The sequence below is a fragment of the Perissodus microlepis genome, chromosome 4 (genome assembly GCF_051167445.1).
Source record: "Perissodus microlepis isolate ML-2025 ecotype Zambia chromosome 4, ASM5116744v1, whole genome shotgun sequence".
In the NCBI taxonomy this organism is placed as follows: domain Eukaryota; kingdom Metazoa; phylum Chordata; class Actinopteri; order Cichliformes; family Cichlidae; genus Perissodus; species Perissodus microlepis.
The window spans coordinates 2,907,456-2,921,554 of record NC_140464.1 but is presented as its reverse complement, the minus strand read 5'-3'; the positions used below and the strand labels follow the sequence as shown (position 1 = coordinate 2,921,554).

At 42.4% G+C, this 14,099-nt stretch overlaps 1 protein-coding gene across 2 annotated transcripts in view; it reads left to right on the top strand.

Moving 5' to 3' along the window:
- Positions 1-14,099, top strand: part of grin2ca (glutamate receptor, ionotropic, N-methyl D-aspartate 2Ca) — a 76,023-nt gene that overhangs the window by 45,518 nt on the left and 16,406 nt on the right. For both annotated transcript variants that reach the window (XM_084925101.1, XM_084925102.1), the window contains exon 5: positions 3,508-3,719. In XM_084925101.1, the coding sequence (XP_084781227.1) occupies positions 3,508-3,719 (212 nt within the window). The remainder of the gene's footprint in view (positions 1-3,507; positions 3,720-14,099) is intronic.

The following is a 14,099-nucleotide window of genomic DNA, read 5'->3' as shown; positions in this document are numbered from 1 at the left end:
GGATTTAACTGGAAAGATGGATCCAGTTGCACTTTCCCGACACCAGTTCTCTTTCCAGACAATTAATTATAGAATTAAAACTCTCATGACAGTGTTTGCTATAAATTAAGCTTCCCATTCCTTATTCTTGCTTAGGTGCTGCGTGAAACAAACGTCTTCTTACCGATGTCTCAGATGAATGAACAATGAAGATTTCACAGTCTAAGCAGCCACAGGCAAAAGAGTTTCTTTTTTGTTTCACTCATCTCAGTACGTTCTCTTGTAAATTGAAATTCTGAGTGACTAAATGCCCAAGAGTGGGATGATACTATAACAGTGGACTGATCGATATGACTGGCAGGAAAGAAGAATAACTGTGAGGTCCAGGGAGACCTGAGATATTTGCACTTTTCTGTTGACGTTCAGTTTTTTTCCATTTCACTGTGACAGGCTTTACTGACTGGCATGATGAGATAGGATTGCCCCCCTTCCTGCATAAACAGCAGAGATTATGTGGGAGGAAAAACATTGTGTTCAGACTGGCGCTTTTTTTTTTAGCTCTCCAGGAAGTTGATGACATTTACAGAAGCACAGTCAAGTGAACTAGAAAGAATTTTGTTTAAATATCAATAAGCTCACATTTGTAACAAATACCTCACTGCCAGAAGTAAAACGCAAGTGGAATCGTTTCATCTACACGAAACAAAAAGGCGCCGACTATTTTAAAAATGTGTCTAGGTGATTGATGTAGATGGAGACAACCGAGATACATTGCTACTTTGACCTACACTCAAGTATTAGGTTTACTGTTTTAAACTGGCAGAAATACAAAATAATTGCAACCACGTGCAATAATTTTACAGTCTCGCTGCCTTTGAAATGGGTGCTTTAAAGACGGTGATCGGGTCTGCGACTGTTCGCAGTCAGCTGCCGTCTTCGAAGCAATAACACGGAGTCAATCTGCGGTTAGTTGGCTTATTAAATGATATTAAGTTGGCAGCTACATAAAGTGGCAAAGAGTCCAGAAATTCAATCACTCCTCCACAAATAGTGACATAACTCCTGAAGGACTGCGATTTAACTGATAAATGCTTTTATGTAAGAACCACAAAAAGTTGAGTTGAGTTTCATGTCGCATGACGCAACACAGATGGATTGTGTTCATGGTGCAGACTGGATCAGACTGACTGTGAAGTATCTGCAAATCGAGCAACAATTTGCAAACATGTGCCAACGTCTCTGAATGTGATTTGTCCTGTTTTGTGCCATTAGTCTAGGGCAGGGGGTGTCCAACTCCAGGCCCCGAGGGCCGGTGTCCTGCAGGTTTTAGACGTTTCCTTGATCCATCACAGCTGATTTAAATGGCTAAATTATCTCCTCAACATTTCTTGAAGTTCTCCAGAGCCTGGTAATGAACTATTCATTTGATTCAGGTGTGTTGACCCAGGGTGAGATCTAAAACCTGCAGGACACCGGCCCTTGAGGCCTGGAGTTGGACACCCCTGGTCTAGAGTAACTGAGTCATAAGGGGGCAGGGAAATCATTCATCGTGACAAAGAAACATCCCTCAAAGCCGCTGCTTTGTTTAAACAGATCAAAACTTGTCTTGTTGGTCATTTTATTTCATTTGGTCCTTTGTATTTGAGATGTGATCATCCAGACCAGGGTCTGTGAGGGCTGGTCACAGACCCTGGTTGGTCTGGTTAGCCGACCACATCCACACAAGTCAGTGTTTTGCAACAGGAGATGGATTTGCACGCCTAGCACTGGCTAGCATTGGGCGTTGCTGAATTTCACTAACCTTAGCTCGCTTGCCTGCTAACAACTTCATTAGCCATTAACCTGAAGCCACATCAGTTTTCATTTTGACATCCTTGTAGCATTTGTGCTGGAGTCTGTGTTGTGCTGGGAGGCGGTCATTCATTTAATTAGTGAGTAATGGACTCCATTTCTACCTCCCGGTAATTTATTGTTGCTCACTGTTAAAGCTGTGAGCAGAAGCGTCGCCTACTTTGGATTTTCACCGAAGCAAGAAAGTTGGGAAAGGTCTCATTTTCAAAGTCAATCTGCTCAAACACTGGGAAAAGTTGCATGTAGCACTTTCAGAACAAATCTTAATGACCATGTTCAGTTTAGTGTATGACTTTATCTTTGCTTCTGAACATCATTTGTTGCCAAATCTACCAGGACCTGCATGTGTTTGCGATGCTGGAGTTTGCCAGATGACTCCGCACTGGTGCCGAGTTTGTTACCAGATTTGTCTGCGCTGCCATCTTCTCCGTGAATCTGCAGCAATCCCTGTTCAAATGAGCGAGAGGGCAGATTAACGTCGTTGTTGTTTTCTATGTGACGAATATTCTTCAAAGGTTTTAGCCAAAACTGGTGCAAACGAGACAAGGAGCCACACTCAGCTGGAGAGCAGCACTTTTTACTATACAATTTAGCAGACGTAGAACGTGCTCTGGATTGAACGCTGGTGTTTCTGGACTTGACTCATTCTTCATGTTTTCATATTGCCAGAGTGAAATGGAAATATTTCACAGCTGCTGATCCTCTACACTGGCAACGGGGTGTACTCTGGTCCAATGACAGCTGGGAGGGAGAGAGGGAAAAATGGATGGATGGATGTTTAAAATGTTTTAAAGTAGCGCCTGTTTACATTTGGGTTTCTGGTCCAACCCTCAGAAAGGTCACGCTTCTCTGGGAGTAAACTAACTGCAGCTGCTTGTACCTGTGAAACTGTGAAAGTCTGTTTGCCATTCATTTACTACACTGTGGCACGAAAAACAGCATTTAAAAATCAATCTGATGTGTCAGTGTTTGTGGTAAACTGGGACCAACCGGTCCAACGCAACATTCACTCCTTATTTGTGAGGCTGATTAAAGGAGGGTGAGTCCGAAGGGCCAATCAGTGGAGCTGAACAGGTCACGGCTTCTTTAAATAAGTGAGACTGAAATGTTTAATTTCTGATCTTTATTATGTATTCAGCTTGCTCGTGAATGCTCATTTCCCCACAACATCCAATTAAAATTAGCTCCCTGGTAATAAAGCGGGGGTGGAATTGCTTTCATTGCATTAGATGTATAATTGTGCTCTCTACATCCCCAGTGACCAAAAATCTATTTCCTCTAAACTGTCCAGGAACTAAAACTCTGCTCTCTCTGTGCCGGGACCAGACGCTCAAATCGCAACATGTCAAAACAGCACATACAGTTAGAGGATTGAGGACAAGTGTATTAAGAGTGGAGACTGAGATAGACGGGGTTACGCACTTCTGTCCTCACAGATGCATGAGGGGCTTATTTTCTCAATATTATACAATTATTTTTATGTAGTTTTGTGGCTCGGCTAAACAGATTTCCAGGATCCTCTGGAGTTTATTTATGTGGCTGTTCCCCAAAATCCATGTTTATTTCTGTGCCTCGCTGCTGTAACAAATCAGAACCACAGAAGCCATCTGGAGTTTGGTGCAGGGATTTTTCACTGCTTCGCATTAATCCACCCCCCTCCTCTCTCTGTACCTTCAGGTGGGCACCTATGAAATGGGGATCCTGCAGATGAGATACCCCGTCTGGCCGCGGTTTGGCAGCTACTTAGAGCCCGTGTCAGATTACAGGCACCTCACAGTGGCCACGCTGGAGGAGCGGCCCTTTGTCATTGTGGAGGCAGTGGACCCCGTGACTGGTACCTGTGTTAGCAACACCGTGCCCTGCCGACGACAGTCCAATAAGACCGAGACGTAAGTGAAGTGACTCCAAAGATTCCTATTAAATCTTTCATTTTGCCGGCTGACGAGACAAATGTTGCATTTTCAGTGCTATCCTAATTAACGCTCACAGGGTGGAGTTAAAAGCTGAAAATTAGATGAATAGCATCACATATCATAAGTTGATTAATTACACATTTCACATTCAGTTGTTTTACAAGCCAATTACTCCAAATACTACAGGGTGTAACCACTGGGACAGGAGGCTAATGTAACAGATGGGGAATGCAGTTTGTAATAAGAATATCGCTGACCAACAGAGTACGAGTTCGGACAACAGCTTGCAGAGCGCATTAAGCTAACAGCCAAGTTTAACCTTGGCCTTATGGCAAAGTTACATGTGAAATACATTTTAATTAGCTGAAGTCAATTTGTACTTTAGTCGTCACCCCGTCGACTGGGGTCTGTGCAGAGAACAATATCATACTTTACAGATTTTTTTATTTATCATCCCGGCTTCCTTCTAACGATGCCACAGACAGCACTGTGCAAAAGATTTATGCAGGTGAGGAAAAAATGCTGTAAACAAAGAATGCTTTCAGAAATGGAAGCGTTAATCATTTATTTTCATCAATCAACAAAATGCAGCGAATGAACAAAAGAGAAATGTTTGCTGTGACCACCCTTCGCCTTCTTCTAGGTACACTTGCACACAGTTTTTGAAGGAACTCGGCTGGTAGCTTGTTCCAGACATCTTGGAGAACTAACCACAGATCTTCTGTGGATGTCATGTAATCCTGATACACTCGATGATGTTGAGATCAGGGCTCTGTGGGGGCCGTACCATCACTTCCAGTACTTCTTATTCTTCTTTATGCTGAAGACAGTTCTTAATGACTTTGGCTGTACGGTCGGGGTCTCTGTCCTGCTGCAGAAAACATTTGGGGCCAATAAACAATCATTTACACTTCTAAAAACTTTCTTTGTTTACAGCATTTTTTCACACCTGCATAAATCTTTTGCACAGTGCTGCATATTAAATGTTTTCTGTTTCTTTATGGGCAATTCCACCTACAATTTTGGGCAACTTTGATTGATTCTTACAGTAAATTATTCTACTCCATGTATGTTAAATATGTTGGCAGGATGAAGGTGAAAAACAAGCAAAACTGAAAACGTCTAAAATAAAGTCCAAGACAAGGTTTATATTTTCATTCCATTGTACAGATTTGAGCTCGTTAACTTTGATTTCGTGTAGAAATCATCGCTCAAAGCGCTAACATACTTTTTAAACATGCTGTTGGTTGTTATCAATTTGCTAGGCAGCTGCTGTTGTGTCTTTATCTCCGGGTGCCATTTGGTCTCCCTGAATATACAGCAAGAGCTGGTCAGGTCATTTCAACATGTGTTGATCATCTCAGCCACACACACGTCTTATGTGAACCCACTTTACCGCACAGTCCCACATGCACACTCACATGTTAACGTGCCCATTTTAATTGATTCTGTGACTAACTTGAGAGTGCCATTAGGTGTGAGATTAAGAGGCTCTTCCTCTGCCATTAGCAAATGCATGACTTCTTATCACTCAATGGTGAGATGCTCATTAGGCTGCTTGGCCAGAGTGCAATATCCCGGAGATCACTCTGTGACCCAATCAGGGAAATGTATGCGCTGCATGGAGGGGTATCAATTAGATGGGACGATTAGGCCATGTCATCAATCCCGAACACCTAGAGACTGATATTGGTGTTCATTAGTGGGGGGGAGAAGCACAGGCTATTATCCATTACTGACAATGGCGTTAACGACATGAAGGGGATGGAAGATGAAGATCACGTCCCTTCAGTGTTATGAAGCGCTGGAGTGCTTAATCGCTCATGCTGACCAAATCATCCTGCCAGTACAGAAAGAGCGTAATTCCTCTTGTCAAACAATGAAACGTTTTCACAGAGCCGAACAAAAATTCAAGGAAAAAGAAGACGGAGGCAAAGAGAGGTCCAACGAAGCATCCGGCACTTTGGGCAGTCGAAGGAGAAACATCGGCCAATGAAGGGTGATCCTTGAGTACAGACACACTGAGGGCTTCATCTATAGGTTTTATTTATCATTCATTTAGTCTGAATTGTCAGAGACTGGTGAGAGTGGCCACCTGAGTGATGTCTTCAGATTGCCTGTTCTGCCAATTCAAAAGTAATCCCTTTGCAACACTAACAAAAGACAGAGCAAAGCAGCATGTGCTTATATTCATGGAGTATTTGGAAAGGGAATGGCAACAATGTAGCCATCATTGTGGTGTGTGATGTGTCTTTTATCCATCACAGCTGATTTAAATGGCTAAATGACCTCTTCAACGTGTCTTGAAGTTCTCCAGAGACCTGGTAATGAACTAATCATTTGATTTAGGTGAGATCTAAAACCTGCAGGACACTGGCCCTCGAGGCCTGGAGTTCATCATCCCTGACCTAAACAATCAGATGTCCACTTCAACTACAAAACTATGCAGGAATACATTTATACGTGGAAAGGATTTAGACTCTAGGGATTAGAGCAGGGCGATATGACCAAAAATATTTATCACGATATACATTTGAAAATTTGCGATAACGATATAATTGACGATATAATTGACACCAGACAAAATACTTTACAACTCCACAACTTTATTAGTGCAAAAAAAAAAAAAAACAACATCAATGTATTTTCACTTAAACAAGCAGCTGTTTTATGTGCATTAAAGTTATATAAAAATGTAACAGTGCAAATGCAAATTCCTTGCTGACAGTTTAACCAAAAGGCATCTCCAGTGGAAATTGGCCGACATATCCTCAGCATAACCATGTATAATATCCACAAAACTTAAAAAGAGGTTATACACACACAATACGGTAACATTATGTTGAAGCACAGTACGTATCACTCCGCGAGGCTCCGCCTACGATAGCCGTAATGCTCCGACAATCCATCAAGCGGTGCGGCTTCGTAGCTTAGCAAAGTCGTACTGAAACATTTGACAGATTTTCAAGCGCCGTGTACATAAAATCGTTTCCAGGTCAGTAAACACAACCAGAATTCATACACACGGGATTATAAGGGGCTCTGTCGATTTGATTTTAAGTGTGCCGTATTTTCCAAAAAACACGGTAATAACGACGGCCCGCTAGCATGCTCTACCAAAAATAGTGCTTTGTTGTGTATCTGACGGACGAAAGCTAATCCAGTTCCACACCACTAAAGCTGCAGCATTTTTACAAACCAATTCTGGTTCATCCGTTTCATTCAACGATTTGCTTTTGCCGCCATGCTTTTTCCGACGTGTGCGTATGAAAACAAAGGCACTGCACATGCGCGTTTTACCCATATTCTATCGCGATATTTCATTTTTCTATCGTTGCCCAAAATTATACCGGTATTACCGTGAACGGTATGATATGGCCCAGCCCTACTAGGGATAAGTAAAAATTTGGAATAAAAAAGTCTAGAGTTAGACTGATCTGAGACGTTCCCGCCTATCCTAGAAGAATAAATCCATAATGCAATTAAACATCGAGGCTGCAGAGCAGAACGAGGACTACAGTCGGCACCTGCAGTCTGAGATTGTGGAGGATTGTGGAGGAGAGCCGCTTCTCCACAGATATTCTCAGCTGATTGTATTGTTCGGTCATCTCTGACACACACATGTATTTACGTGTGTATAATCCCTAACCCCTCAAACAGAAAATCTACATCTGTGTAAAATACTGACCAACTGGAGTTAACTTATTTTCATACACTTCTCTGTATGAGAAAACACTTTTAGTACTTGCAGGTAGGGATGGGTACCGGTATCCGGTGCCATGATGGCACCGGTTCTGACATAAACGGTAGTAACCAGACTGAAAAGCAGCGCACATTTCGGTGCTTTATTTCGGTGCTTTTTTTTCCAGAGATGTCATACACTTTGAATTCTAGCCAATCGTTTTACGTTTCCGAGGATAGCATAGCGTTTTTTTTAAAAGCCGGGAAATGCGCCGTATTTGATAGCTTGCTGCGAGACCTCACACCGAGCACATCTACTGCGGGTGTGGTGCCTGTTATCGGACCCGGAGTTAGCAACATCCCCCAAGAACCCGAAGAGTACAGTCCTGGCCCCTAGCCCTGCCAGTGTAGCAGAAATGATGATGGCAGCAGCAGCCGTTCTTCTCTGCGTGAGTAGCTTAATGTTGTTCGTGTGTAATTTACGTTGAGTAGGCTAACCACGTTATTAAATTAATGCATGTAAGGTGAACTAGCAAACACCGTCGTAGTTACATGCGACTGTCTTCTTGTTTGATGGCAGATACTCCCTTCACCCTGGACAAAAAGGCTAAAATGACCAAAGAAAAAGTGGAAAACAGTTAAACACGAGAGGTTTTTGGACAAAGTTTGTGTTTTTTCCATTGTTTAAGCACTGCTTCCAGCCAAGAGTGATGCCATATATGCCCTATAGCTGCAGGAAAGGCTAATATTGTTATCTTTTTACAAAAAAACAGCTGAACATGAGAGGTTTTTGGACAAAGTTTGTTTTCTCCATTCTTTAAGCACCGGTTCGAGCAACGTTTAAGCACCGGCACCGTTTCAAAAGTACCGGTTTGGTACCGGTATCGGATAAAACCTAAACGATACCCATCCCTACTTGCAGGTTACACACATTTTAATATGCACTCCCGATAGTGGTCGGCCAATTTTCCCCTCAGCCTCTTGAAAGCACCATCTTTCTTTATCTGAATCTCCACAACAGTTCCAAATTCCCCTTCAGCACTAAACATGATTACAACTCAGACCCATGTCAGGGCTTTCTAAATGAGAAGCCACTGGTCATGCAGATTCTCCGTTTCAATCCCTCAACCCCTGGGCCATGCACGCAGCTTGCCAAGCAGACCATCTGTGTGATTCACTCACGCGTCCTCGGGGAGGCCTGACAAACAGAAACCGGCGTCCGGCTTGGACTTGGCTAAAGCAGCTCGCAGCAGTTACCACGAGCTCTTCCCTTTGAGTCGTGCACGTTCTCCTGTCGGATCAGAAAAATCTCGCTTCCTCGCTGTCTTTGAACAGCAGGGAGCTGGTTCTACCTCAAAGCACTCTGGCAAAGACTAATTCAGAGTTAATGCCCTGGTGAAGGGTAGTATTGACCTGAGAAGATAATGTCATCACACATTAGCTGCATTCGATGGGAGTTTGATCATAAGATGATTTCATTAAAGCTGAGACTGAGTGCAGCAGCAGATGCGCTCCCGGAGCCTGAGAGCCAAACGATCTATACGCAGTACTAGAAAGTTGCACTAAGTAAATTTACACATTGATGGTCTCAGAGGATAGTGTAGTCTCAGCACTCCCTCATATATACAGTGTGTCCAGTCACAGTAGGAGTCCTTGTCATGAACAGAGCTGCCCCATGAGGTTGTTAAGATGTCTTACTGAAAGGTAAAAACCCCCAAAGACCACCAGGAAACCTGACCTGCTTCCTTAATCTTCCATCTTCATTAAAAAAGCCTGTGCGTCACATTCAATGGACGGATTAACTCCAAATTTAGGATATTAAACGACAATCACGTTTGTTTTTCTACAACTTAATAAACTCTAAAAAGTGGAAGGCTTGTTTTATCGCTGCATCTCAATACGTGATTTTCTTTGTTGGTTTCCTCTTTGTGGCCCACGAGTCCATAAAGCACCTTTATCTATTCAGCGATATAAAACAGATTAGAGCTCGCTCACTCCTTCCACAGGGAACCCCAACCATAATCGAATTTTTGGGGAGGGTAATGCAGGTGTATTCATAAAGTGAAAGGCTATCTCAAAGTACTGTCCAATAAGCCTAAAAGACATTTCAGTAAAGGCAAAATAACTTGAGGTACCGATGTAAAGGAATTAAAAATAAGAGTGAAGAAGAAACTTGTCAGATGAGAGGTAAAAGGTCCAGTCGCTTTCTTTCCAAGCTCCTTAAAAATACAAGCGTTTTTTCAAAGTTTGCTCTGCTGCTTCTGCACCTTCAGCAGGTATCAAATTATACTCTGTTATTTATTTATGTGTCGACTGCTGTGATGCAATTTCCCAACTTCTGGGATATATATCAGTTATGTCTTATTGTTGTCTTCAGATTACTATGATCCTTATTATGGCGATCGTCTCTGTCGATGTGTCCTTGGGCGAGACACTTCACCCGTTGCCTACTGGTGGTGGTCAGAGGGCCCGGTGGCGCCAGCGTCCGGCAGCCTCGCCTCTGTCAGTGCGCCCCAGGGTGGCTGTGGCTACAATGTAGCTGCCATCACCAGTGTGTGAATGTGTGCATGACTGGATATGTAAAGCGCTTTGGGGTCCTTAGGGACTAGAAAGCGCTATACAAATACAGGCCATTTACCATTTATTCTCTTTATTAAAGGTTCATAAAGTATCTATTAACCAATCAGTGCTTCAAAAACAGATTTTTGGGGGGGGGGACGGGAAAATAAAGATGTTAGAAGAGGATCGATGTGCACTTAGTGAGGATTCCTGACTCAGCTGCAGCTGTCCGACTTCCATGTTGGAAGTGTTACAGTTCCAGCGGAATGGTCAGCAAATCCATGTGTACAAATGACAGGCAGCCTGGTTCATGAATGGGTGTATCAGGCTATTTAAAGATCACCTACACCTAAACGCTGTGTTTCATCATCCCCAAAAATCAATTTCTGCTGGAAAACTGTTGCCGTGTTTCTCCTCTCTCTATCTTTACTATTCGTTTCCACCAATCCCCACTGATCCCCCTACAGAAAAAAAGACATTTAGATTTTTAATGTAAAAAATGACATTAAAAATGCAGAAAACAACAATAATCTGCACTTAAAATCTTCCACTATTAATCTGGAAATTAAACAACAACTATACAATAATTGTGCACCGGTGTTTTCCATAGATGCGGATTCTGTTAGTTCTGCTGCCAGGTGGAGTCAAAGACAGTGACACTGTCACAGGATGTGCTCACCAGGATGCAAACGAGACAGGAAGTGCCGGGCTAACTGGTTAAACTTTTAAAAATATAAGTGAGGGGACAGTCCATTAGTAAACCGATTAAACCTCCACATATACTGTATGTAAAAGTCTGTGTGTGGGGAAAAACTGAGCATGGACATGTTTCTGTCTGTTCTTTCCTCTCCATTATCTCACTTCACAAATCCTCAGATATTTTGTGAGTCCTGTTTCCTCAAAAAAGCAGATTCAGCATCACCAAAAGCTCTGCAAACTAATCTAATTTAGCCCAATATTTAAGAAAAAAATCACCTGGTGCAAATTTACAGCTCCTTTAAGAGGTGAAGACTTGAAGAGGTTCTCAATGAGAGTGATGAGTTTAATTTTCTCAAGAAGGGGATACGGATGGAAATGAACGTGCACGCGCACACAGGGAAAAAATGGCACATACTGCTGCCTGTCACCATCCGTAGAGCACCATCAAAACAATATTCCAAGAATGTCCACAAGGAATAAATTACCTCTCTCTCTCTCTCTCTCACACACACACACACACACACACACACACACACGCGCGCAATGATTCCCAAAGACCCATTTTAATGCGACTGGCAGCTGATTTAAGGCCCAGCCCTGAACCCTGGCAGCTGGTGAGACGAGGGATGTTGGGAGCGCTGTGTTTACTCGGGGTGTACTGTGGCAGCCTCGTTTCCCTCTAAAGTGTTTGTTTGTTTCTGTTTGTCGTGGCTCTGCTCCTCCTCGCTGCCTCGCCTTTTCGTCTCATTGACTCCCCGTCCTGATGTGTGGGTGCAGAGTCCATTAGACTGAAGGTCTGGGGGAGGTTAGGGGTGATGTGTCATTAGTGCTCTCTGCATTGCACCCATGGCTCACTACTTTGCAGCCACATTATCTCACACTGCCCACCTCATGCACTATACAGGATCGCTCACTGAAGGAAATAATCATCTGATGGTAGAACGCCACATTCTCTAACACCAAAAAACACAAAATGGATCAAGTTTGTCTGAAATTATCTCCCATACGGCCAGTTTCACTCAGAACGATTAAAAACAGATCCTACCCACACAACTGTGACTCAATTGTTGGCAACTTTTTCACAAATGCCTCTTTTTCAGAAGCACTATCAAACACGCACAATAATAAAGGATCCAGGAAAATCCTGTTAGCGAGCACAGCAGCATCAGCAAACCCTTCAACATTCATTCGTTTTAGTTTGACTTCATCTTTTTCTTCTAATATCTTCGCACCACTAGTTTAGGAAGCACTTAGTTTTTGAGTGTTTCCATCAATAAGGGCACAATAAAGGCAGGCAGATTTACACCCACAAAACAGAAAAATGTGGACGAAGCAGGTCATCAGGAGAGATCAGGATTGGGAATTTAGACAACTGGATTAGAAAACTGAGTGGAAAACGACATCAACAGTTGGGGTCATTTTATGTAGCTTATTTAGCAGCAGTTAGTCTAGGTAAATAATAAAATTAGCAACACAAGTTATGTGTTATTTTCTTCTGAATAAGTGGGAGAAAATGGATGGATGGATGCAAACAGCAACTGAAGATAACAGGTCATGTGGATGGGTAATAACCAGTTTGCAGTTTTGTCACCAACATAGATGGGTGTAAACTGATGACTTACTTCAAGAAATAAGTAATGTAAGTAATGTAACTATTGCAAAAACAGTGATTAGATTATTGTTACTTCCCCGTAAGCACGCTGCGTTACTGCGCTATAAACCGTCGTGATTTTGTTTGTGAGAGTGTCTCATGACAATGACGTAAGCGCTGCACACGTCTGTGGCAGCGGCAGACGTGTGCAGATCGACATGGATAACATGGAGTGCAGGAGAGAGTACGACCAGGCAACGTTTAAAGCTTGGACGTATTTATATTACTTGAAGTTTTAGTCCCTAAAAAGTGACAAAAACATTAGCGTGCGCTGTTCACTCTGCGTTGGAAGAAACTTCTTTCTACAGCAAAAAATTTAACTTCAAATCTGAGCACCGAGCACGCTGCCACGGGAATGTGACATTCACAGGGAAACCCCCGGATCCCCCCACTGACATGACCGCTGTGGGCAAACCTCCACCCGTCCCACTCCTGCTGAACAGGTGACAATAGATTTAAGTGCAACAGGACTCAGAGCTGCTGAATCTTTGATTTTATTTATTTTTTGCTGTGTTTTACTTGCATCTATTTGAAAGAGTGAGTGTAAACACAAAACATTATTTTATATACTGGAATATGTAGGAAATAGGTTTAAATGTTAAACACATTTCTTCCAGTCACAGACTGTTGCATTTAATTAAATTTTTGCTTGATGCAATGTGCATAAAGTTAAAAGATTAAAACCAATAATTTAAAAAGAGGCTTAACATTTGATTCAGTTTTATATGATGGATTATGCATAAAAATAGTCTTGGGCTGAAAGGTTTATTGCTTTATTATGTTGTCAGGTTGTGTATCATGTTTTTGAAAAGTAACTAAGTAACTAATTACTTTTGGAAATAAGTAATCAATAAACAGGTATACTCTTTTGGAGAAGTAATCAGTAACTAATTACTTTTTTCAAGTAACTTGACCAACACTGGTCACCAACACCACCATTAAGCACTGCACCCTAATCCTTTACGTGTCATTGCACCATTTTCAGTGTAGATTCAGAACGTTTGATTTGCTCTGTGTCTTAAACAGGAACATAATCTGCTTTAAAGTCAAGATTCTTGATAATTAATCTTCACACGCAGCTTAAACTTCTGAATACAAATCACTAAAATGTACAAATGTAAATAAGCGCCACACATTATGTTTTAACTGTCAGGATCAGACTGCACAATGTTTCTGTGTCTGTGTAACTTTCTCTGAGGCTGGACTTGGACAGGACAAAACCTACCTGTGAGTGATAGACAGTGACCGCTACGGAGAAAATCAAAAGTCATTAAATTAATAGCTTTATGTAAATAACATCGCTCAGAAATAAGCCTTCATATTTACATTCTGATCCAAGTTCGCAGCACAGGGAGGGAGAGAGGAATGCAGACTCCCTGACACATTTTTCTCCAAATCACAGCAAAGTGTTTTACAAGACACAGGACTTTGTGTTCCCGTCCTTCTCCCTGGCTCACATCGCTGCTGTCATCTTCTTAGTGTGAAACTGAAGGGCATTTTCATCGCCACGTTCCTCATAATCCTGCTGATAAGCAGAGGGAGAATTGATTTCAAACCTTACGTCAGCCCATTTTACTTAGTATGCAAAGCCTGAAACTGTCCACTGGGCTTCTGCTGCCTGCTCTGTCTGAAGATCAGCAGAATATTTTAGAAGGCATGCTGTGTCTGTTTTGTGGCCCAGACAGCTGGGTTTGTGCTCGCTACTACACCGGCATATTTCATTAAAACTGTAGCAGAGACAATCAGCCCGGGTCAGAGGACAAACT